This window comes from Urocitellus parryii, chromosome 7, assembly GCF_045843805.1.
Source record: "Urocitellus parryii isolate mUroPar1 chromosome 7, mUroPar1.hap1, whole genome shotgun sequence".
Classification (NCBI taxonomy): Eukaryota; Metazoa; Chordata; class Mammalia; order Rodentia; family Sciuridae; genus Urocitellus; species Urocitellus parryii.
The window spans coordinates 41180483-41203124 of record NC_135537.1 but is presented as its reverse complement, the minus strand read 5'-3'; the positions used below and the strand labels follow the sequence as shown (position 1 = coordinate 41203124).

The 22642-nt window shown below is 39.1% G+C and overlaps 1 protein-coding gene and 1 long non-coding RNA gene across 7 annotated transcripts in view; one reads left to right on the top strand and one right to left on the bottom strand.

Annotated features, from left to right (window-relative positions):
- The window catches only part of Cdh17 (cadherin 17), a 29853-nt gene extending 18480 nt beyond the window's left edge, over positions 1 to 11373 (bottom strand). Inside the window, exons 1-6 of the mRNA XM_077800425.1 lie at positions 11317 to 11373; positions 8680 to 8811; positions 8207 to 8357; positions 6153 to 6368; positions 2819 to 2895; positions 1024 to 1215 (exon numbers count right to left, since the gene is read on the bottom strand). Coding sequence (XP_077656551.1) covers positions 1024 to 1215; positions 2819 to 2895; positions 6153 to 6368; positions 8207 to 8357; positions 8680 to 8811; positions 11317 to 11373 — 825 coding nt within the window. The remainder of the gene's footprint in view (positions 1 to 1023; positions 1216 to 2818; positions 2896 to 6152; positions 6369 to 8206; positions 8358 to 8679; positions 8812 to 11316) is intronic.
- The window catches only part of LOC113178931 (uncharacterized), a 138159-nt gene that overhangs the window by 93764 nt on the left and 21753 nt on the right, over positions 1 to 22642 (top strand). For 2 of the 6 annotated variants that reach the window (XR_013343883.1, XR_013343886.1), the window contains exons 4-5: positions 808 to 973; positions 4860 to 4933. This is a non-coding gene — a long non-coding RNA (uncharacterized LOC113178931). Of the gene's footprint in view, positions 1 to 807; positions 974 to 4859; positions 4934 to 5901; positions 6158 to 11119; positions 11325 to 17297; positions 22638 to 22642 lie in introns of those variants that run through there. The other 4 variants (XR_013343884.1, XR_013343887.1, XR_013343882.1 and 1 more) reach the window with 4 other exon arrangements.

The window sequence follows — 22642 nt, the reverse complement described above, 5'->3', positions numbered from 1 at the left end:
ATAAGGATGTTTGGTCAGAGGCCTGCTCTACTATAATAAACCAGTTCATCTCAAGGCTGCATGGGAGGCTACCAAAGCTCTCACCTACCACAAATAATTGAGGTTATCAACTTCTCCCTAGAAGTGCCCATTCACCAAAAGTAGCCAGAATAGCTTAGGTTGGTTCACAATAAGCCACCCTAAAAAATGCTGATAATGTGGGAATCATTCTTGTTGAGATGGGTAGGTCTCTATCTTCCCTTAGATCACTAGAGAGCACTGGTCCTGGGGCAGAAAAGCTGCCCTTGTCCTGTATAAAAGAGGCACACCAACATGCTGCCTAGCCACCCACTCAGACACAGCCTTCTGCTTTCCTTCTGAGATTCTTTGTCTCCAAACAGACAACCATGAATAGAAGAAGAGAACGTTATGGCGTCTTTTTCAATGTCCGCCTTTCACAGAATGCTGGACTTCCACTAATCCAAACACAGACCTCTCCGCTGAAACCCAGTGCAGCCTTTGTCAGAGGAGGGACATATGACAACAATGTCATCTGCATTCTGAGATGCAGTCCCAGGCTTGATTCAGCACTAGCACTTTTCCCCCTTTGCTTCAGTTCATTTTCTATGAAATTATTTCATTTAGTCTTTATTATTAGCCTCAACTTGCAGTTTTCCTTTATTCTGGCTCAAAACTGTCCTCCAGAAACTTCCTTTACAGCCTCCAGCCCACTATACTGCAATCCTTCTGCAGTCAGCCACTCTTGCAGATTCTCTATTGTTCTACCTCTGGGCCTTTTTAATTATAAGTATTCTCTGTCTCCCCAAGGAAGGCCCTTAAGTATACTGGATGACAGAGTGCTACTGACAAATGAGTCATCTCGTGAACCCATCACGTAGACTAAGGAGGAGAGGAATGACTCTGCCGAGAGTCCACCACCATGCCTGAGAGGTCACTGCAAATGTGTCCCCTTTGCTGATGTCTTCACACAATCGTAAGTAAATTGACACACCAAAAAGACAAATGCATTAAATGGCCATTTACCTTTTTGATTGTGACATATCCTCTATTGGTTTGGGGATCTGTGTCGACCCCCAGTCTTCCTTCACTGTCTCCTTGTATAATCCGATACAGGATTTTAGAACTTCCAGTAAATGGCTCATCAGCATCAGTGGCTTGAATGGTTAAAATGATGGTCCCAACCGCTGTGTCTTCAGGGAGAGTCAGGTTTCCATACTGTAGAGGAAGCAAATAATGAGAATGTCCTTGGCCATCAAGCATAGTTGCCGAAGGGCAAACTTGTCCCTGATTTCAGAATGGATACAAGTCATAGTTTGTACTGACATTTACCAACCATGATTTTCCTATTGATGAATATGTTGTGGTTGATTTTAACAGTCATATTCATGAACCAATACCCATGGTACAGAGTACATTTCAGAGACCCACTGGCAGGATTCCCAGACAGAATCTCACTCTGATACCCAATATGTTGAATAACCGTCATGATATTTTAATAGCAATAATAAATAGCTACAATATATCGAGTACCTACAATGTGACAGGCACTCTGCATCTATTAATTTTGTTCATTAATTTATTTTAATGTATTTCATACATTATTTTAATTCTTAACCAAGGAATAGAGCTTAAGAGCTTGAACTTGGGAGTCGACATACTGGGTAAACTTGCCATTTGTTAACTGAATGACCTGAAGCAAGTTACTTCCCTTGAGAGTCCATTTGATCCTATGTTTAACAGGGACAGTAATAGAATCTACATCATGCTTGCTGTAGGGATTAAGAAAATAATGCATCTAAAGCCTCTGAATATCTGGTACATAAGTAGGGCTCGAAAAATGTAAGAAAGGTTACATTTATCTCCCTTTGACAGAGGAGCAAAGGTTTGGACAGGTTAAACCCACCCAGGATCACACAGCTAGTGAGCCTGAGGAAAAAAAAACCCGTTCTTTATTTTATACTTGCTTAACCTTGCCTCTTAGATGAGTTCAGTCATACCTCTTACCATTCCAACCCCCATCATACATCAGTCCCCTTCTTTGTCACAGCCTTGTCCCTATTTTGATTTATGAACATCATGAGAAGGCTCTGGGCCGCCTCATAACTGTCTTCAAACATGACATAACAATCTAGCCAAATGGGCGTCTCTATCCTTCAAAATAAACAGACATTCCTTTGAAGGGAAGCAGTGGGAAAATCATCAGCAAGTCTCATGCCTGTATTAATGACAAAAAATAGTAATTTGCATTTTTCTTGATGTCTATATTGAGCTTTTCTTTATGCCCAATTCTCCTCCTAACTCTTGCAAGTATCTCGAGCACCTTTTTCTTCCATTTAATCCAGAGATTCAATTCTTCTTTTCTCTTACCCAAATATTGCAAAGTGAGTTAAGTCAACTGTATTCCAAAAATTAAATTTTTTACTCAAAAATCAAGAATTTTGGCTTGGTTGAGAACTACCAATAATCTACTAATTGTCCAGTGCACACACAAAATCTACAACAATGAACGGCAAACAACCACTAAGTTCCTTTCAGTTTGACAAAGATTGTGGATGTAGTTTTTAAGCAGCTCTTAGAATCAATGAGCTGTTGGCAGGAGTTTATGAACATTCATTCCCAGATCCTGTAACAATAAATGTTATTGTTCCCTGAAGATTTCCACTAAAGATGGTGCCTGTGTTTATTACTGGTTCATTGACCAAGGCTTACCTGTCAGGTCCGATATGTTCCTTAACTAGTATCTGTGCTTCTATCCCAGAAGTCAGGATTTAGTAACATGAACAAAGCAAAGAAAAAACAAGTGGTCTCAACTACTCACATCTGACTTTTCAAAGATGGGAATCTGATCGTTGATATCAATGACATGGATTTGCACAAAACAGGAGGTCTTGAAATCTGAAAAACAGTCATATCACAGAAATTTTCATTGCAAATCATGCATTAAGATCAGAAACCTGTAAGGAAAAATTGGCAAGAGACGTGACAACCGTAGCCAAAATTTCACAACTGACATGCAATTTGTGTGGAAAGAGGATGCTCTCTGTTCCCCACCTGCACCCGCAGGCATGGGAGGTGTGCGCTGAAGAAAGACCAAACAGAAGTTCCCCTGGGCTTTCCATCGCCTTCCACCTGCTCTCACCCTAGGGAGGGCTTGTCCCTGAGGAGGATGGTTCTTTCTGGGGAGAGCAGCCTCCCTTTTCTGACTAGTGAAATATAAGCCGTCTTCAGTGTCCTGTGTAAAACTATCGTTCCAGAAAGCCTTCTTGAGGCACCCCAGGAGACGTCTTGTCTTCTTGAAGCAGTTCTGACCTACGTCACCTCTGTCCCCTGGGATGGGAGATTCAAGGGCACCAACTCCCTCTCCTCCAAGTCAGGGAGAAAGTGGTACAATTATCCAAAGGAAGCTATGAGATAACTTGTGGAACCCTGAGGAAATGGCACAGGCTTTGAGGGGTGGAGCTGACAAGCCAAAGACCCCGTCAGACAGCAGGTTGATCCTAGATCCAAAATCATCATGCAGTGAAGGTGGGGATGGGATGCCCGAGGAGGAAGCCAGAAGGAGAAGCAAAATGACAGGTTCTTCCTAGGGGCTGCAATCCCACTTATCAGAGGTGTGAATGTCTCTGTGCCTCAGCTTATCTACCCAAGGTGGATAAGCACAGAATGGAGGTTCTCATCACAATACAAATTGTTAGTGACGTCCCTGTACCAGGCACCATGTTAAGTGTCTGCTTTACCCATTTCATCTTTACAATAACTTCACGATGTAGTTGCTGTGATCATTCTCATTTAAAAATGGAGGAAGCCAAGGGATATAGAAATGAGGAAACCCTCCAAAGGCCACACAACTAACTAGTGGTGGGGCCAGGATTCAAATCCACTTGCTGCTTTTGTCCTCCCCATGCGCTGCCTGCTCTGAGCCCCCAGGGCTGACTTATCAACATCATCAGTGGATGTCACTGCCCTATGGGCAACAGTTGGGTTCTGCCAATGGGAGCCCCCACAGGACTGGGGGGAAGGGGCAGGAGGAAAGTGACTGAGGTGTCCCTCTTTCCTGGCTACCAACTAAGGTCTTACGCTCCTAGGGAAAGCTTCCTCCCTTCACCCCTAACGCTTCAAATCAGTCAAAGCCTCCTTCCCACCTCCTATTGGTTTCCCTTAGCCCTGTCCATGACCTTTATAAATAATCCTTGTTTAAAATGTTTGGTTACTCCTTTTGAAAAGGCCATCCATTTTCTGCTCGGATCTTGACTAAACTACACAGGTGGTCTAACTCTAGAGTTTGTACTCCATGCACTGGAACAGGATGCCAGGAGTACTTTAATAATAATCATAAGAAGACCAACATCAATTAAAGTTGGGGCCAGTTCCCCAACATTGGCCCCTCCAAGGTCCTGAACTTGCTGGCCCCACTGACTTTGCAAAACCTTTCTTTGGGCCAGCAGTGGGTCTTCCACTTAATGGCCCTGCTGGATTAATGTAAAACTGTTAATTATAGCCTCAGCTAATTATCTATAGTAACAATTGAGCATTAATCCCATCAATACACATACTTACATATAAATATATATTATATTCTGGTCCATGTTTTCTCTAGATGTACTCATGCACACAAATTTATAATTTGATTTCTACTTTATACTCCAATAATCTCAAACTACCTGATGTCTTTGCACGTGGAATCCCCACTCCTTGGTAAGTCTTACACATTTTTATAACTTGTCATATCCTTCAAAACTTAGCTCAATGATACTCTTGCAGAAAGGTTCTGCTCTCTCCCTCCACTTAGTCACTCCTCTGTGAGCTGCCTTATATATTCCTTACAACTGATTGATTTGTATGTCCATCTTCTCTCCCAGAATGAGCCCTCCTTGAGGACACTGGATCTACTTTAGCTGTGTCTCTCAAGACCTTGACCAGTACCTCAAATAAGGTAAATGATAACTGCTGAAAGAATAAATAATAGTGTGAAATTGTCACTTCTTCATTGAGATGGATGGTTTACTATACTGATTTCTGTTGTACTTCTTAACATAGTGCTAAACAAATATTTGACCTTCAGTATTTGCCAATTTACTGGGTTTCAAACATTCTGCACTGGGGACCTACACATCTCTTCCAGTACATCAACTTCCATGGAAAGGAGAGAGATGTGAAGTGCAGAGTGGAACAATGCTTTTTTTTTTCCTTCTTATTTATATAACCAGTGCTGCCTAGCAGCATAATAATTACTAAATTCCTTGGCAATCTAAAATTCAGTGCTAATTAACTCAAAGAAGGATTTTCAACCTCCTAGAAGTCTGAGTATACTAGAAATGAGTCTCTGAATAAGTATTTCTGTGTTTGCACACAATTGTTTAAGTGTATGCTTGTTTGAGAATGCAGTTTTCATCAGATCCTCAGAAGGCCTTGTGACCCAGATATTAAGAACCACTTGTTTTGAAAGTGTACAAAGAGCAGGGAAGAAAGTCTCCTGACACTGTCAAATGACCAACTAGAAGCTAGCAGGAGAAGATAGTACCTCTCACTTTTATCCCAGAGCCCATGGAGTCTGAAGGCAAGAACTAGAAATACAATTAATTTCCTGTTATCATGGTGGCTGTAAAAATGTACCTGACAGAACTTCCAATGACTAGGATATTGATTGATGATTGCCCCGCTGGTAGGCTACAAAATCCAACACTATATTTGTAACAAGGCCTCAATACCCACAGGCTGCCCTGCCAGTTATTAAGCAAGGCAGTGATATGAGGATGGGCTCATTTTTAGAGATAATGTACTTTGGAATCCCAGGGTGTTCCCAGTCTTCCTCCCCTGTCTCCTTCATTCAGAGTCAGGTTTACATTGCAATCTGCTGGCTCTCCCAGACTTCTGAGTCTCCCTTTCCATTTCTTCTCAAAGGCATCCCCTTCAGGATGTACATTTAGCCCCATCTTGGTGTCTGCTTCTTGGAGGATGCAGAACACAACAATGTTGCCTGAGGTACAGCTCTGGCCTTTATGAAAACACCCGCCTCTGTGTTGCACGATTTCACAAAGGAAGCAAAGAATTCTTAAATGGCATTCTTCTGTAACATGCACTGGAGCCACCCAACAAATCAGAACTGGAAAGAAGGCAGGTATTTGTACACATGACAGCAGATGGATACTCACTTGGGTCGGACACCTCTACTGTTAGGTTGTACTGAGGAGTATCTTGCTTCTTCAAAGCCTGTCTAGCTAACTGGAGCTTTCCCGTATATTCCTCAACCAGGAAGAGTCCATCTGTGGGAATTTGTGGGGTTTGTGCCACAATTTTGTACTTTAAAATACTATTGATAGTGTTTTTTTCATCCATGTCATTGGCAGTAAAGGTCCCAATGCTGCTTCCTATGGAGAAGAGAAGGAAGAAATCCATTCATACTGACTCCATGGATTCTACTTAAAAATGGTGTCACAGGATAAGCAGATTCCTAGAAAACACTGTAAATAATTTTTGGTGTAAAGACAAGGATTTTAGGTTTATTTTGGTTCCTTAACCCTTCCCATAGTATAGTGTGTTGAACACTTTAATTATCAGTTAGCCAGGGCTGCCATTAACTGCCATGGGCTAGATGGCTTAAAAGAAATTTATTTTCTCTCACTTCTGGAAGTTTGAGTTCAGGAATTTGACAAGATTGCTTTCTTCTGAGCCTCCTCTCTCCTTGACTTGTAAATGACTTTTTTCTCTTCCCCCATGCATTCATATCATCTTCCCTCTGAACATCTCTGTCCTGATTTCTTATTATAACAACACCAGTTTTAGTGGATTAGGGCCCACCATAGGGCCCTAATTCTCTTTAAATATTCTATCTCCAAGATTGAATGTGGTGGCACAGGCCTATAATCCTAGTGCCTGGGGAGTCCGAGATAGGAGGATCACAAGTTCAAGCCCAGCCTCAGCAACTTAGCAAGACCCTCAGGAACTTAAGGAGCCTGTCTCAAAATAAAAAAGGCTGCAGCTCAGTGGTAAAGTACCTTTGGGTCCATTCCCTAATCCCCCCCCAAATAATAACTTTTTAATTTAAAAAAAAAAAAGAACCTATCTTCAAATATAACCACATTCTGAAGCACTGGGCTTAGAACTTTACCATATGAATTTGGGGAGACAACTGCTGGCTCTCCCATACTTCTGAGTCTCCCTTACCATTTCTTCAAAGCATCCCCTTCAGGATGTACAGAAAGATAGCAGTAATAGTTTTCCACCCTCAAAATTTATGTCCTCCCCAAACCTCGATACGGGACCTTATTTGGAAATAGGGTCATTGCTGATGTAACTAGTTAAGGATATTGAGATGAAATCATCCTGGATTCAGGGTAACTCATAAGCTGAAATCTTTCATTGCTGTTTAAGAAATTAAATTTTCTTCTTCTGTAATTAAAAAAAATGAGTGCGGAGGGAAAAGCCAGCAAGTCACCAGGAAAGCAGCCTCTGGGGCAAAGGTGTGTGGTGACAGGAGTGGAGAGACCAAAAGGAAATGGTGAGAATGTCCACAGGCACATGAGCATCTGCCCACAGAGCAGCACAGCCCCAGAAATGAGTCATAAGAGGCCACAGGGCTTTTAAGCCTCTGAAGCTTACATTTCACCACAGGTCAGAACATTCAAGACACATCTGCCTACTCAATGGGATCAACACTAATGGCAGGAATGAACAGGGTATGTCCCAAGACTCCCAGAAATCATAACAGTCCCTATGCCAGCCTCCCAAATTATCAGCTGCCTAGAGAGGGAGGCTCAAGGGTCAAATTCGATTCCCATTGATATTATTTACATTTATCTCAGGATACCTGACTTTGAGTGTAAATGTTTAAATTTTTAGCAGACTTGATGAGATTTGGTCCTTTAAATTAATTAATTAGAGGTCAAATAAGATAATTTGTAGAAGAATCTTGCAAATGACACATCCTATTGATGTACACAGGACACTGGTAAGGTGGTAATGGCGACAGGGAGGTAGCAGTAATAGTAGATGGTAGTCATCATTAGTGGGGGTGATAGTCATAAAAGCTTCAACTTAAGAATACTCTCCGAACAATGCTTGATCTAAACTATTGTGCCCATGCGACTCTCAGTGCATTCAGCCTCTGTGCTGTGCCACAGCTGACCGCCAAATAAGTCTCCCCACCCACCATTTACCAGACAGAGGAGAAAGACCGCAGAGTTAACACAGGGCGGGCAGCTCTTACCCAGTCCTTCATTCTCCTGGATCTCAAATACAGTCACCGGAAATGGACATGTCGGTGGATTGTCATTAATATCTCTCACTTTCACATGAATTTCCAGTGGGAATGAAAGTGGTTTTCCGTTCTCATCCTTTGCAATGGCGTAAAAAGTGTACTACAAGAGGAAGGTCAGAATTATGACAAGACTCCTTCACTGTCCCCTCTAAGAAGCAGAGAAAATAGCTGTGTCATTTCTATTTCATTGACCATCCTGCCCCACCCCCACTTATTTTCAATTTATTTAGAAATGAAGAGGAGGAAAAAAAAAATCAAATGGGTCAGATGTGCAGGGAATTTGTCAAGTTATTATGTCTTGAGAGCCAATAGTATGTCCAGGACAGATTTTTTTCTTTTAAGAAAAATGGATCTTGCTCCCAAGGGTAAGTGGACGCTGGACTCTGTCTTCTCATCTGTGAAACTCTTCCCATTTTACTCACTGAATCCTTTTTTTCTCTGTCCAAGGGTTGAGTCACATAAATGTCTCCTTCCTGGTCAATTGAGAATGGGAATACTGGCAGCTTGTCTCCGTCAGATAAGGAATAGTGTGCTCCTGGCTCATTCCACCGCACCTACAGGGCCCAAAGAGAATCGTGAGGGAGGACACACTGGACCAAGGGAACTTGAAAGGATATAAACAAATTTCTGGTTCTCAATTTCTGACAACTTTGTATATCAGTAGTTTCCTGTAGTAACCAATACCCATTTTTTCATTTTCAACCTAAAATAGGATTTAAAAAAAAAAAAAAAGCAAGCCAGAGAATTTTTCTTCTCTAAAGCAATTCTTTATAAATCCCTAAAGAGTTTGTGGGTGGTTCCTTTTAGAAGTTCGACTATGGAGGCTTCGCCTTCATGAAACATCAGTTTTAAGAAACAGAAATGAACTTCGTAGTAGTTATCTGAGAATCACACCGTGACCCATGATGAGCCTCTGAAACTCACCCAGGAAGATAAGTAATAGGAGACACTATACGAAATGAGTTAAGACAAATGATATGTAAAGGCACACTCCTCCCCTGACTATTTAGTCTTCAGGATTAGAGTGAACTGCCCACTGTAATTGTAATTAAAAATAAACAGACCAGTCTACTTGCTTATAGAAGAGCCTCACTTCAGATATTCTGCCACTACTACTAATAATTATCAAGGCTTTACCACATAGCATGCACAATTCTAAATACTTTTATGTATATCTCATTTAATCTTCAAATACTCCTATGAAACTGGGGCCACTGATACACCTCATTTATAGATGAGGAAATTAGTGTGCAAAAGAAAATTAAGATTGTTCCCCCCCCCCCAGGGTCTTAGAGTCAGTTCAAATTTCGACATGAAACTCTTCTCTCAGACCAGCTTGGAAAACCATCAAGGAGACAAATTTATCTCTTGTTACTTAAGCCCCACCCATGGTCTGTGCCAAAGACTATATTCCTAGCTCTAAAGTGAGCTGCTCTTATATCCTAAAAGTTCTTCCTATACTTTTTTCCTTGAGCTGTGCCTCTCTACTCTTCTTCATGGGGTTCAGAACACTCAAAGCACATCTTCTGGGCCTGGAAACAGTGTGGCCCTCCAGAATTTCTTTTCTTTGGAAGCCCCAAGAGCAACTAAGTACATGAGTTCTTTTTAGCATTTATGAATTCTCATGGGAATAACTTAAATAATAAACAGACTTTAGGCCCCGAATCTGAAATCCTCTTGGTAATAAGTTCTGGCAAGCTTTTTAAGTTGGCAAAGTAGAACCCCTTTTGTTTTTTGCCCTCTGAGGTTAACATCAGTTAATTCAACATTCAATAAATAAAGTCCCTTTTAGGGAAGATAATAGAAATGATGGGATGGGCTATTATATTTCCACCCCCTCAACAATAGTTCATTTTTTAAAAAAATCTTCAGGGAAGTACAGATGAGCAATTCTTCATAACATTGACATTTTTCATTTACTTTTATAAATACTACCTCAATGACTCTTTACAATATCCCCAAGAGGTGTTATTACCCCCATTTTATTGATGAGAAGTTGGGGATTGGAAGAGCCCGACTTGTTCATGATTAGTCATTAAGGGAACAAGAACTTGGTTTCAGTCACCTGCTTCCAACTCCAGGGCTCTCCCAGTAGCCCAGGGCTTTCATGCCATGAACCTCCTGGGCTTCCAGAAAAGATCAGACATTGGTGGGATCCAGACTGGATTTCCAGGAACTGAGATAGGAGGGTCCCAGGGTAAGCACCCCTCCATGGAGGTGGGAAGGAGGACCATGGAGCATTTGAATAGAAAGAAGCAGCAACAGGAGACAGAACAGGGAGGCTCCTAGGAGAAAGACTGCCTGCTCTGACTCTGACCCTTGGCCAGTGCCGTCTGTGCCCCTCATCCTCTGATGAGTCTATTGGGTAAAAAATTTCCCATAAGATTAAACACCAGCTGTCTAAAAATGTTTGCAATCCCAAATTCAAACTATATGCATGTACATGATGTGTGTACCACAGGGGACCTGCTCTAAGGCAGCCCCCATATTCTATACTAGTGACAGGGAAGAAAAAATAGCCCCAGTGTATTTTCTTTTTTAAAGGTGAGGGGAATGAAGTTCTCTCTGAAAGTCCAAATTTGTATTTGAATCCAAGTTTTCTACCCATGATGATAAACTCCAGAGGCCTGGGACCAGAAACTATGTGCTTTATGTGTTGTAAAAACATCTCTAATAAGTGTATCCGTGAAGACCGTGGGGGTACGTAGGTTTCTGCAAAGCAAGGATATTTATGTAGGAGGTGCTAGGTGTCCCTGGGCTCTACCTGAGTGATTTTGAGGGGATGAGGAGCAGTTGAGTTTTCTTCAATCTCCACCGGTTCTGGTGCTTTCCAAATATTCTCCTTCACCTTAATGTCCACAGAGGCAGTATCACTAAAGGAATTCTCAGTCTGGCCTCCCATGTCCTGTACGGAGACCACCAGATTGTAGGAAGGATTCTTAACAGGATCCAGTTGCTGAGACCCTACAGGGGAGAAGAGTAGGGGAGAGAAGGAAATATCTCTGAAGGCGACAGCCCCTTTCTCCGACTCAGTCTGGTGAGAGCATCCCTTGACTTACCTTGTGGGGTAAGTGAGATTTCTCCCGTTTTGTTGTTGATCTGAAAGTACATGACATTGTTGACATTGGGAAGCTGAATGACAATTTGATAAAAAAGCTGGCCATTGGGAGTGGCTGGGTCATCCAAGTCTGTAGCATTGACAGACATGAAGGGTTTTCCTGTTGAACAAAACACACCCAGAAGAGATAAGTGAAACCCAAACCCATCGTAGCCATTTTTCCCCCTAAGAAGCAGAGACATGGGGGAAGGGGGCCATGATTCATATCCGTGGGGAAATGAATTTTTATTCTGCTCCCTTCCCCTAAGAGAGGTTTATCAAAGTGTAGGTCAGGGAATTCTGGGAATCCAAGTCTATTTCAAGGATTCTGTGGCATTGAAATTCCTGCCTGTGTAAAAATCCATTCAAAGCACAAGATCATTTGACGGATTTTAATGTAAAGGAGTACAGAGTACAAAAGAGTTTACTGATGTAGTTTCAGATCCTTCTTCGCAACTAATTTCTTTTCATAACAGGTATTAAACCTAGAGGTACTTTACCACTGAGCTATCTCCCCAGCCCTTTTTAAAAATTTTAGGACAGGGTCTCCCTAAGTTGCTTAGGGCCTTGGTAAATTGCTGAGGCTGGCCTCAAACTTGTGATCCTCCTGAGTCACTGGGATGACAGGCATGTGCCACTATGCCCAGCCACAACTAATCTTTAGGAAACCATCACTTCAAGTTGTGCTACCTTACCAAAGAAGATCCACAGTTATCTGAAAATACTATTATAATATGCATCTCTTTCCCTACTACATATCTGTGCAAGACTAATTTTTTTTCATGTACTACTTCAACCAAAATAGCAGGTAGCAACAGAATGAATGTTGAAACAGCTAAGATAACCCAATTGTTTTTTTATTTATTCAACCAAACAAATCTGCAAAGATCAAAACAATGCCACTCCTCTTATTAAATTATTTTTGTCTTGAAAACATAGTTTTCATTAAAATGTTCCTTAACATTCCTTTAAATTATTTAGTATTTTTTTTAAATCTAATACAGTAAATATTGATAGATGTAACCAGTGAGATGCTGGAATCACCTTGCAATAACCAGTTTTGAACTTTCAAAAATTTTGTGAGTCAAAAAACTTCACTACACAAAAAAAGCCTAAGGAACTGAACAGACATTTCACAGAAAAAAACACAATCAACAAACATGAAAAATGATAGGCATCTCTAGCAATTAGAGAAATGCAAATCAAAACTACTGTAAGATTTCATCTCACTCCAGTTAGAAGGGCAATTACCAAGAATACAGTAAGTACTGGCGAGGAGTGGGGAAAAGATACACTTATACATTGCTGATGGGACTACAAATTGGTGCAACCACTCTGGAAAGCAGTGTGGAGATTCATCAGAAAATTTGGAAGGGAACCACCTCAGTTTACACCCAAAGGACTTGAAATCGGCATTTACAGTTACAAAGCCACATCCATATTTATAGCAACTCAATTCACAATAGCTAAACTATGAAACCAACCTAGATGCCCATCAACAGATGAATGGATAAAGAAAATGTGGTACATATATGCAATGGAATATTACTCAGCCTTAAAAAAGAATGAAATTATTTCATTTGTAGGTAAATGGATGGACCTAGAGAAATCATGCTAAATGAAATAAGCCACTCCCAAAAACCCAAAGACCAATTGCTTTCTCTGATAAGCAGATGCTGATCCATAGTGGGGGTAGGGGGGAGTAGGGAAGAATGAACTTTGTGCAGAGTGGAGTGAGGAGAGGAATAGGGCTATTGGGATAGGAAGGACAGTAGAATGCAACAGACATTATTACCCTATATACATGTATGATTACCCTACCCCTGTGACTCTGTACCATGTAGAGTCAGAGGAATGAGAAGTTATGCTCCATTTGTGTACAATGTGTCAAAATGCATTCTGCTGTCATATATAATTAGAACAAATTTTAAAATAAAAAATTTTGTGAGTCAATTAGTAGCATCATTGGTAGATTGAGAGTTTTTATATCCTGGATATTGGCAAATGCCACAAATCAGGGCTTTGTCCCCCAGAGAAACAGCTGTTAAATTCTGACCAAAACATTGGATTTAACCCACATGTCTAAATATTCATTGAAGACTTCAGAAAAATTCAAGAGAGTATAGGAGTCCCAGGAACAAAAAATTTTTGAGAACCACTGCTCTAGAAGATTTTATTATTAAAGAAAAAAAAATTAAGGCATGGAGAATTCTGAATGGCAGTCTATGGTATGCAAACTCAGAGATGCGGGACAGGGACTGTGAATTGCTCTATGTAAAAAAGTGGAAGGAACTTTGCTTCCTAAGTTATTAGTTGTAGGCACTGAAGACTGAGAAAAGGAAAAGATTAACGTAAAGGTGGAATTGATGTGAGTCACGGCCAAGAGTCTGAGAACTTGGAAGTTCATCTTTGTTTTGTGCCCTGTTTTTGATGGATGTTACTTCACTGGTGCCTGCTGTATGCACTGATGCCTCTAGGGAGGGCTTCTGTGGAAATGAAGGGTAGAAGGTCAATGGAGCACAGAGGAAAAAATGAACCATCACTGGGACATGGAGGTAAGAGAAGAAAAGGAACTGGGACCCCACAGTGACCATGATCATGGAGGTTCTTGTAAGCGTATTGGAGAATGGGTTCACTTCTCCAGATTGTTCTAGGGTGTTCTAGAACTCTAAAGTGTCTTCCAGTTCACCATAAAGCAGTGGTTCTACTCCCCTCCCCCAGGACATTTGGCACTGTCTAGAGACATTTTTATCGTCACAGCTTAGGGTGAAGGAGTGTTACTGGAATGTAGGGGGTAGATGTCACAGAGACTACTAATCATCCTATAATGCACAGGATAGCCCATGACCAAGAAAAAAATACTTATCCAGTCCCAAAAGTCAATAGTGCCAAGGACAGATGAGAAACCCTAGGATAGATGAGAAACCCTAGGATAATGAAACAACTCCTAAAAGATGACTGTGAAATTTAAATAAGTCAGTAAGTGCTTAATGAATGACGGCTGCAACTATCATTAGCTGCCTCCTCTACCTGATCCCTTATGTCTTTCCACAAACATCTCCGGGCTCCTGCCTGTTACCTGGGCGAGAGTTCTGCCTTACTGAGCCTTCATACTTTGACTGGAGAAACATGGGTCGGTTGTCATTGATGTCCTTCACTTCTATGGTGATGGGGACTGGGCCCTCCACTGTAGCTCCTTGGGCATCCAGGGCTGAAATCTGATTTTGAGGAAAAGAAAACCACCTTCATGAGACATCACATTACATGTCCAAAAATCATTTGAAGGAAATTACAGTGGCCTGGTGAAAATAGGAAAGGAAGGACCCACAAAAGCCCAAATTGATAGCTGCTATAAGAGAGGTCCAGTTGGTTAAGCCTGGCTAATCTCAGAAGCCTTCTAGCAGTGGGGTGTGCTGGGCACTAACATACTCTGTTCTAAATGACTCCAAGCGGTAAAAGGAGAACCCTTGGAGCCTCTGAAGTGCATGTCTTCTTACAGAGCTGTTATGGTGGCCTCCAAAGCACAGCCATTTTAGAAGGTGCCAAGAGGAGGCTATTGACTTGCTCTTTTTCCAGTTAACTTTCTGTCCTAGGTATTCAGATACCAACCATGAAAACTATGGTGGAAAGAGAAAGATCAGGGTCTTTGGAGACCCTGAGTTCCTTCTGCTTTCTCCAAGGCCAAAGGAGCTCCATCCCAGCATGGAGGCTGACTAAGCTGTGAGTCTAGGGCCCACCCAATAGCTGCAGGTAGACATCAGTGCAACACTGGCTTGGTTTGGGCCCCGGTGCCTGAACAGGGCCTTCATGAGGAGGTCATTTGAGGGTCTTAGCTACATAAATTGAGTTACTTTGGTCAACCAACTACTTCTGGTGTAGTTGGTTAAAAAAAAAATGGTGATATGAGGTTCACAAAGTATGCTACTAATGTCAGAAGAATTGTCACGGGATGCAGGGATGAGGGTACCAGTGAGATTCCCAGGATGAAGGGTGCTGCAGAGGTTAGAGTTAGAGCCCTTCATCTGGTCCGTTTACCTGGAGGTGATGAGTAGCTCTCGTTTCCCTGTCCAGTGCTTTAACATAATACAGAAGTCCATCTGACTGTATCATAAATATGTTGTCTGTTTCCCCAGTTAGTTCAAAACTCACTGCAGGAGGATTGGCCTTAAACTGGGAGAAAGCAAAAACAGATTAGGTTGTAAGAAAAAATGATGTTGTGGAATTTCCAGAAATTCACCACTTTCAAGCAGACTTTTCATTCATGTAATCACTAAGAAATCCTTAATAGTTATCAGTCTAAAATTGTGCTTGTGCATTAATTATGTAACAATTCAAAATATGTTTTCCTCAGACAATAATATATAATTCAATACATTGACAAGTCATTAATGCTTTAAAGCAGAATTAATTAATATTTAATTGATAATTATTTGATTGATAATTTGTTAAAATACTTGATTTATTAACAATTGTTAATTTATTAATTAAGATAATTTAATAATTATTGGATTATTAAAGCATTAATGAGGTTAAAGGTATTTTTCATGGAATATCTAAAAGCTGTACTATTACATCAGAAACGTTTTCAAAGGTAGCATTAGAGTAAAAAGATGTCATTTAGTACTTCTAAAACTTGTGACAAAATTAAGAAACATGTTAATATTCAGGGAGGAATTCGTAAGTGGCTTCAACTTAATACTATGCTACATGGCCTCTTTCAGAAATAAAAAAAAAAAGCCACTATTCATGTGATAGCTATATAACCTTTAAAGACCACAAAAATAGAAAATTTACATAAAATTTTAAAAACATTTTTTACCCTCCTTAATAATTACAAATATATTTTATATATTAATAAATTTTATAATCATGCCAGTGTTAATAAGGCTATAAATAAAACACATTGATGGAAATATAATTCACATAATGCTCTTAGAAATAACTTGAAGCATAAAATATTTGTAGCTTTTGATAGTAAACTTTACTGTTTTCAAATATTCCTTAAGAATATTATACGACAAGTATATAGAATTTCTTTCTGATACTGGATAAGGTTGAAAACTTTAAAGGGTAAAAAAAAGATAATGAAATTATAATAACTTGATAGAATATTAATCATTAAGAGGTTCGTTATGAAGACAAATAAGAAAATGACATGATGCAAAGTATCAGAAGAACATAAGGGTAAAACCAGGCTGGGCTGTAACAGTACCAAAAATATGTCAGTGTGCAAAAAACTGAAGTTTTAAAAAATACAAGAATACTCGGTGTGTTTGAGTAATATTATGGGTAAAGAGATTTTTGTGCATATCTTCTTATTGATATTGTATTTAGTTAATAGATAAAAGTGTTAATTTGTGTTTAAAGATGCAGACATCAGTGGAAGAGGTGGCACCAAACCACTCCTTCATAAAAGCAGTGGGCACATTGACAAATATTATAAATATCAACTTTCTCAGAACCACAGGAATTAACCAATGCTTGTGAAATCCAAGGCATGTTTATAAGAAAAAAAAAAAGCTCTTGAATATCAATAAGAATCAAGTTTCGTGGTAGTTTGCCTTGCCTAATCCCTTTGTGCTTTCCTAAAACCTGAAGTGCCCTTGCAAATCAGCAGCTTCAAAACTACAGTACCATAGAGCAGAAGGGGCTTGGAGCTTCCCGAAACCTAACTGAGAACTTCATCATCTCACCTGTCAGGCAGCTCCCGGAAGCACTTATTCACAGGGCCTGTCTTTATTTGATTTGACTCAGAGCTTTCCGACTGTGATTTTTTTCCCCAGGGGCATTTGATGAAAAGAATCATCAGTTATTGTTTAACATTGTAGCTGCCTGATTCTGTGATAACAACTGAAGCAAGTAAGAAAGCAACTAAAATTTTTAAAGGAAAAGCTGAGAGGAAAGCTATCCATAGAAAATTGAAAATCTCTGATTTGTTCCTAGGAATGTAGAAGGTCACATTCATGAGCAGGGCTGTGAATATGTCCAGGAAGGTCCCGAGAAGGCCCTCTCCCTCATCTTTGGCTGACTTTGAGGCTCTACATGAGAAGGATGTGAAGGGTAAGGCAGAGTTATAAACTGATGACAAACTATTGAAGGTGTGCCCAACATGGACCAGTGGCCCTTGGTAAGGATTAGAGATGTATTGGTGCAAAGCACCTAAGGTAATCTGTATCTGGACATTAACTGGATGCTATGCTAACTGAGCAGAGACTTCAGTGGCCACCCATCACAGAATTTGTTTATGAAAGTCACTAAACAAGCAATAACAATTCTTAAAAGGAAGAGAGATGATTTCTAGAGTTGCTACATTATACTATTTAAAATGCCAAATTTTCAGCAAATTATTAGACATAAGTAAACGTCCATATATAAAAGATAAATTATAGAAATAATCCCTAAGAAAACTCAGATGTTGGATTAGATAAACACTTCAAATCATTTCTTTTAAATAAGTTCAAAACTTAAAAACTCTTTAAAGAGCCAAAATAGAAAGCATGAGAACTACAGATCAATATCCCTGATGCACATCAATTCTAATAAAATATTCACAAACCAGATTCAAAAACACATCAAGAAGATAGGATACCATGATCAAATGGATTTCATCCCAGGGATGCAGGCTTGGTTCAATATGCCAATCAACAAATGTAATTCACCACAAAAGTGGAATTAAGGATAAGAAGCATGTCATCATCTCAATTGATGCAGAAAAAGCCTTTGGTAAAATCCAGCACCCATTTATGCTAGAATGCTGGAGAAATCAGGGAATTCACCTAGACATTATAAAGAGACCAATCCAAAGCCATACTGAACCTAAAAATTAAGAAAGCATTTTCTCTAAAATCTGGAACAAAAGGATGTCCACTCTCACCATTCATACTCAATATAGTTCTTGAAACTAGCCAGAGCAATTAGAGAAGAAACTTAAAGAGATAAGAAGTCAAATTATCCGCTGATGACATGATCCTATATGTAGAATACCCCCAAAAAACTCCACTTCTAGAGCTAATAAATTCAGCAAAGTAGCAGGACATAATGTCAACATTCATAAATTAGTAATTTTCCTATACTCTAATAGTGATTCTGCTAAGAAAGAAATCAGGAAAACTATTGCATTCACATTAAAATTTTAAAAATACTTGAGAATTAATCTAAGAAGGTGAAAGACCTCTGCAATGAAAACTATAGAATGCTGAAGAAAGAAATTGAAGACCATCTTAGAAAATTTGGGAAGACCTCCCATGTTCCTGAATATGCAGAATTAATAGTCAAAATTACCATACTGCCAAAAGCATTATACATATCCAATGCAATCCCCATCAAAATACCAATAACATTCTTCGCAGAACTATGGGGAAAAGTCCCTAAAATTTAGAAAAACAAAGTTCCCAGAATAGCCAAAGAAATCTTAAGCAAGAAGAGTGATACTGGAGGTATCACAATATCTGATCTCAGTAATAACACAGAGCTATAACAAAAACAGTATGGTATTGGCATCAAAATAGACATGAAGACCAACAGAATAGAAGACACACAGGCAGATCCCGTGGTTACAGGTATCTGACACTTGCCAAAAATATATGCTGAAGACAGCCTTTTAAATAAATGGTGCTGGAAAAAACATATTTACATGTAGAAGAATGAAACTAGACCTATCTGCATAAAAGTCAAGTCAAAGTTGATCAAAGACTTCAGAATTGGACCAGAAACCTTGAACTGCTAGAAGAAAACAGAGGGTCGACACTCCAACATATTGCCATAGGTAGTGACTTCCTTAACAAGACCCCTAATACTCAAAAAAAAATAAATAAATAAAACCAAGAACCAATAAGTGGCATAGCTTCAAACTTACAAACTTCTACACAGCAAAAGAAATTAAGAATGTGAAGAGAGAAAATCCAGAGAACGAGAGGAAATCTCTACCAGCTACTCCTCTGACAGGAGATTAATGTCCAGAATATATGAAGAACTCAAAAAGCTTAACATTGAATAACCCAATCAATATATAAGCAAAATAACCCTGCACACACTTCTCAAAAAAAGAAATACAAATGATCAAACATGAAAAAAATGTTCAACCTTCCTGCAATCAGGAAAATGTACATCAAAACTACATTGAGATTTCATCTCACTCCAGTTAGAACAGCAATCATCAAAAATATAAATCATAAATGGGCAAGGATGTGGGACAAAAGGTACGCTCATACATTGTTAGTGGGATTGCAAATTAGTACAACCGCTCTGGAAAGCAGTGTGGAGATTCCAAAAAAAAAAAAAAAATGAGAAATGAAAGCACCAGATGACCCAGCCATCCTATTCCTTGGTATTTCCCCAAAAGAACCAAAATAGCATACAATAGCAGCACAGCCACATTTCTGTTTACAGCAGTGCAATTCACAATAGTCAAGTTATGGAACCAGCTCAGGTGCCCTTCAATAGATGGATTTAGAAAATGTGGCATATACACACACATAATGGATTTTTACTCAGCCATGAATAAGAATGAAATTAGGGCAGTTGCTAGTGAATGGATGGAAACAGAGAATGATGCCAACTGAAGTGAGACTCAGAAAATCAGGTGTTGAATGTTTTCTCTCATTTGTGGAAGACAGAGTAAGAGGGAAAGGCAGTGTGGGGGATGGATGGGGATAGAATACCCTATGGAGAGAGGGAAGAAGACCATGAAGGAGGAAGAGGAAATGGAAGGGGAAGGAAGAAGGATGAGAAAGGGAAGGAAATGTGGAATGCATTTGACAAAATTATGCTATGTGCATGTGTAAATATACCACAGTGAACTCCTGTCCTGTGCATATCTATAAAGCAGAAATTAAAAATAAGTAGATAAATAGAAGGAAGACCAACTGAGTAGAGGAAAGTGAATAAAGGGGAGGGGAGAAGGGATGGAAAGAAGAGGACGTGGGACCTGAAAGGGAGCAAGTTAAATTTTATACATGTGTGACTATGTCAAAATAAACCCAGCTATTATACATAACTATTGTACTGATAAAAGCATTAAAAAGAAAGTATGTAAGCAATGTCTCACCAAATAGAGAATGTCGATAAAGATATAGAAATTTTAAAAAAATTTTTTGGGGGGAGATGATAAGTACATTCACTGAAATGAAAATTCTCTTTGAGGGGGCTTGAAAGCAGCTTTGAGCTAACAGAAGAATCTGTCAACTTAAGTAGATTATCTACCCTGAAGCACAGAAAGACAAAAGAATAAAATTAATAGAGCCCCAGAGACCAGCAGAACACACATGCTTAATAAGAGTCCTCGGATGAAAGGAAACATAAAAGGGGAAGAAAGATCATTTGAAGATGAAATGATGGAAAACGTTCCATATTTGGAGAAAACACTAATCTACATACCCAAGAAGATCAATAAACTTCAAGTAAGATAAACTGAAAGGGTCCCAATTCTAGACACATCCTAATCAAACATTTGAAAGAAAATCTTGAAAGCAGCAGGAAAAAAATCTCAAATGTGCATAGACTCATCACAGGGGTTCCTCAATAAAATTAAGAGTTTCCCATTAAGGCAAGAAGGCAGTGCACTGACATAGTCTAAGTGCTTCAAGAGGAAGACTGCCAAGTAAGGTTTATAAATCCAACAAAACTATTGTTCAAAATAAGGATAAAATCAAGCTATACTACTATCAGACAAAATAGATTTTAAAAATTATATTCAAGGGGGAACTGCTGGGAGTGATATGGGTCAAATTATATTGTTATAGTGTGTACATGTACTAATATGTAACAAATCCTATCATTATGTACAACTAGAATGCCCCAATAAAAATATGTGGAAGGAAAAAAATGACATTTACTAATGATACAGGGTCAATATATCAGAAAAAAAAATCAATGATTATGAACATATGTGCCTACACACACCCCCCAAAAAACATGAAAGACCGTTGATTCAAGAGTAATTATTGAGGATTTCAAATTTTCATTTATAATAAGGTATACAATTTAAAAAATAGAAGATTTGAACTATAAGCCAACTGGAAGCTAAAAGATACCTATAGAATATTTCTTCTACTAAAGGCTGATTATATTGAATATTCTCCAGAGTAGATCTTATGTTAGACCACAGACAATTCTCAAGTTTAAAAGAATTGAAGTTATACAAAGTAGGGTCTCTTACACAAGGCAATGAAATCAGAAATCAATAATAGAATGAAATTTGAGGAATTCACAAATCTGTGGAATGTGTTCTAATTAATGAAGAAATCTTGTTCTTTTTAATGAACAGAACAAGAGGATGAATTAGTAATCAAATTTTCACAAAGAAAAGACTACATCAGAAGCTTTCACTGGTAAATCATACCTAACAAGTAAAAAGTAACACTAAACCTTCACAAATTCTTCCAAAAACCAGAAAAGAAATATTTCCTACCTCAGTCCAGTATTATCCTAATACCCAAACTGGAAAAAGGCAACCCAAGAAAACTTCAGTATTCTTATGAATATAAACACTAAATTTTTAAAAATTTATTTGTTCCTTTTAGTTATACATGACAGTAGAATGTATTTTGACATTATGTATACTTAGAGTAACTTCCCATTTTTGTGGTTGTACATAATGTGGAGTTACACTGGTCATGAAAATAATATGTTCTAATAATCAACAGGTCTAAGAAGAAATCCAAAGAAAACACTTTGAGATACATGAAAATAATAACCAGTATACCAAACCTTCATATATGAACATAGGAATGTTTTGTCCAATCATTCTATTGTCTTTCCAATTCCCAATTTCCTCCATCCCTCCCCCCACCCTCCACTATCCCGGTCAAATCTGGTAAACCTCCACTCCTTCCGTCCCAGCCTATTGTGAGTCAGCATCCCACATATCAGAAGACATTCAGCCTTTGTATTTGGGGAGATTGGCTTATTTCATTTGGCATGATAGTCTCCTGTTTCATCCATTTACTGGCAAATGCCATAATTTCATTCTTTAAAGCTGAGTAATATTCCATTGTGTACATGAACCACATTTTCTTTATCCATTCATCTGTTGAAGGGCATATAAGTTGGTTTTATAGCTTAGCTATTGTGAATTAAACTGCTACATAAATATTGACCACATCACTGTAGTATGCCAATTTTAAGTCCTTTGCTAATATGCTGAGGAATAGGATAACTGAGTCAAATGGTGGTTCCATTCCCAAATTTTCTGAGGAATCTCCATACTGCATTCCAGAGTGGTTGTACCAATTTGCAGTCCCACCAGCAATGTATGAGTGTATCCTTTTCCCCATATCCTCGACAACATT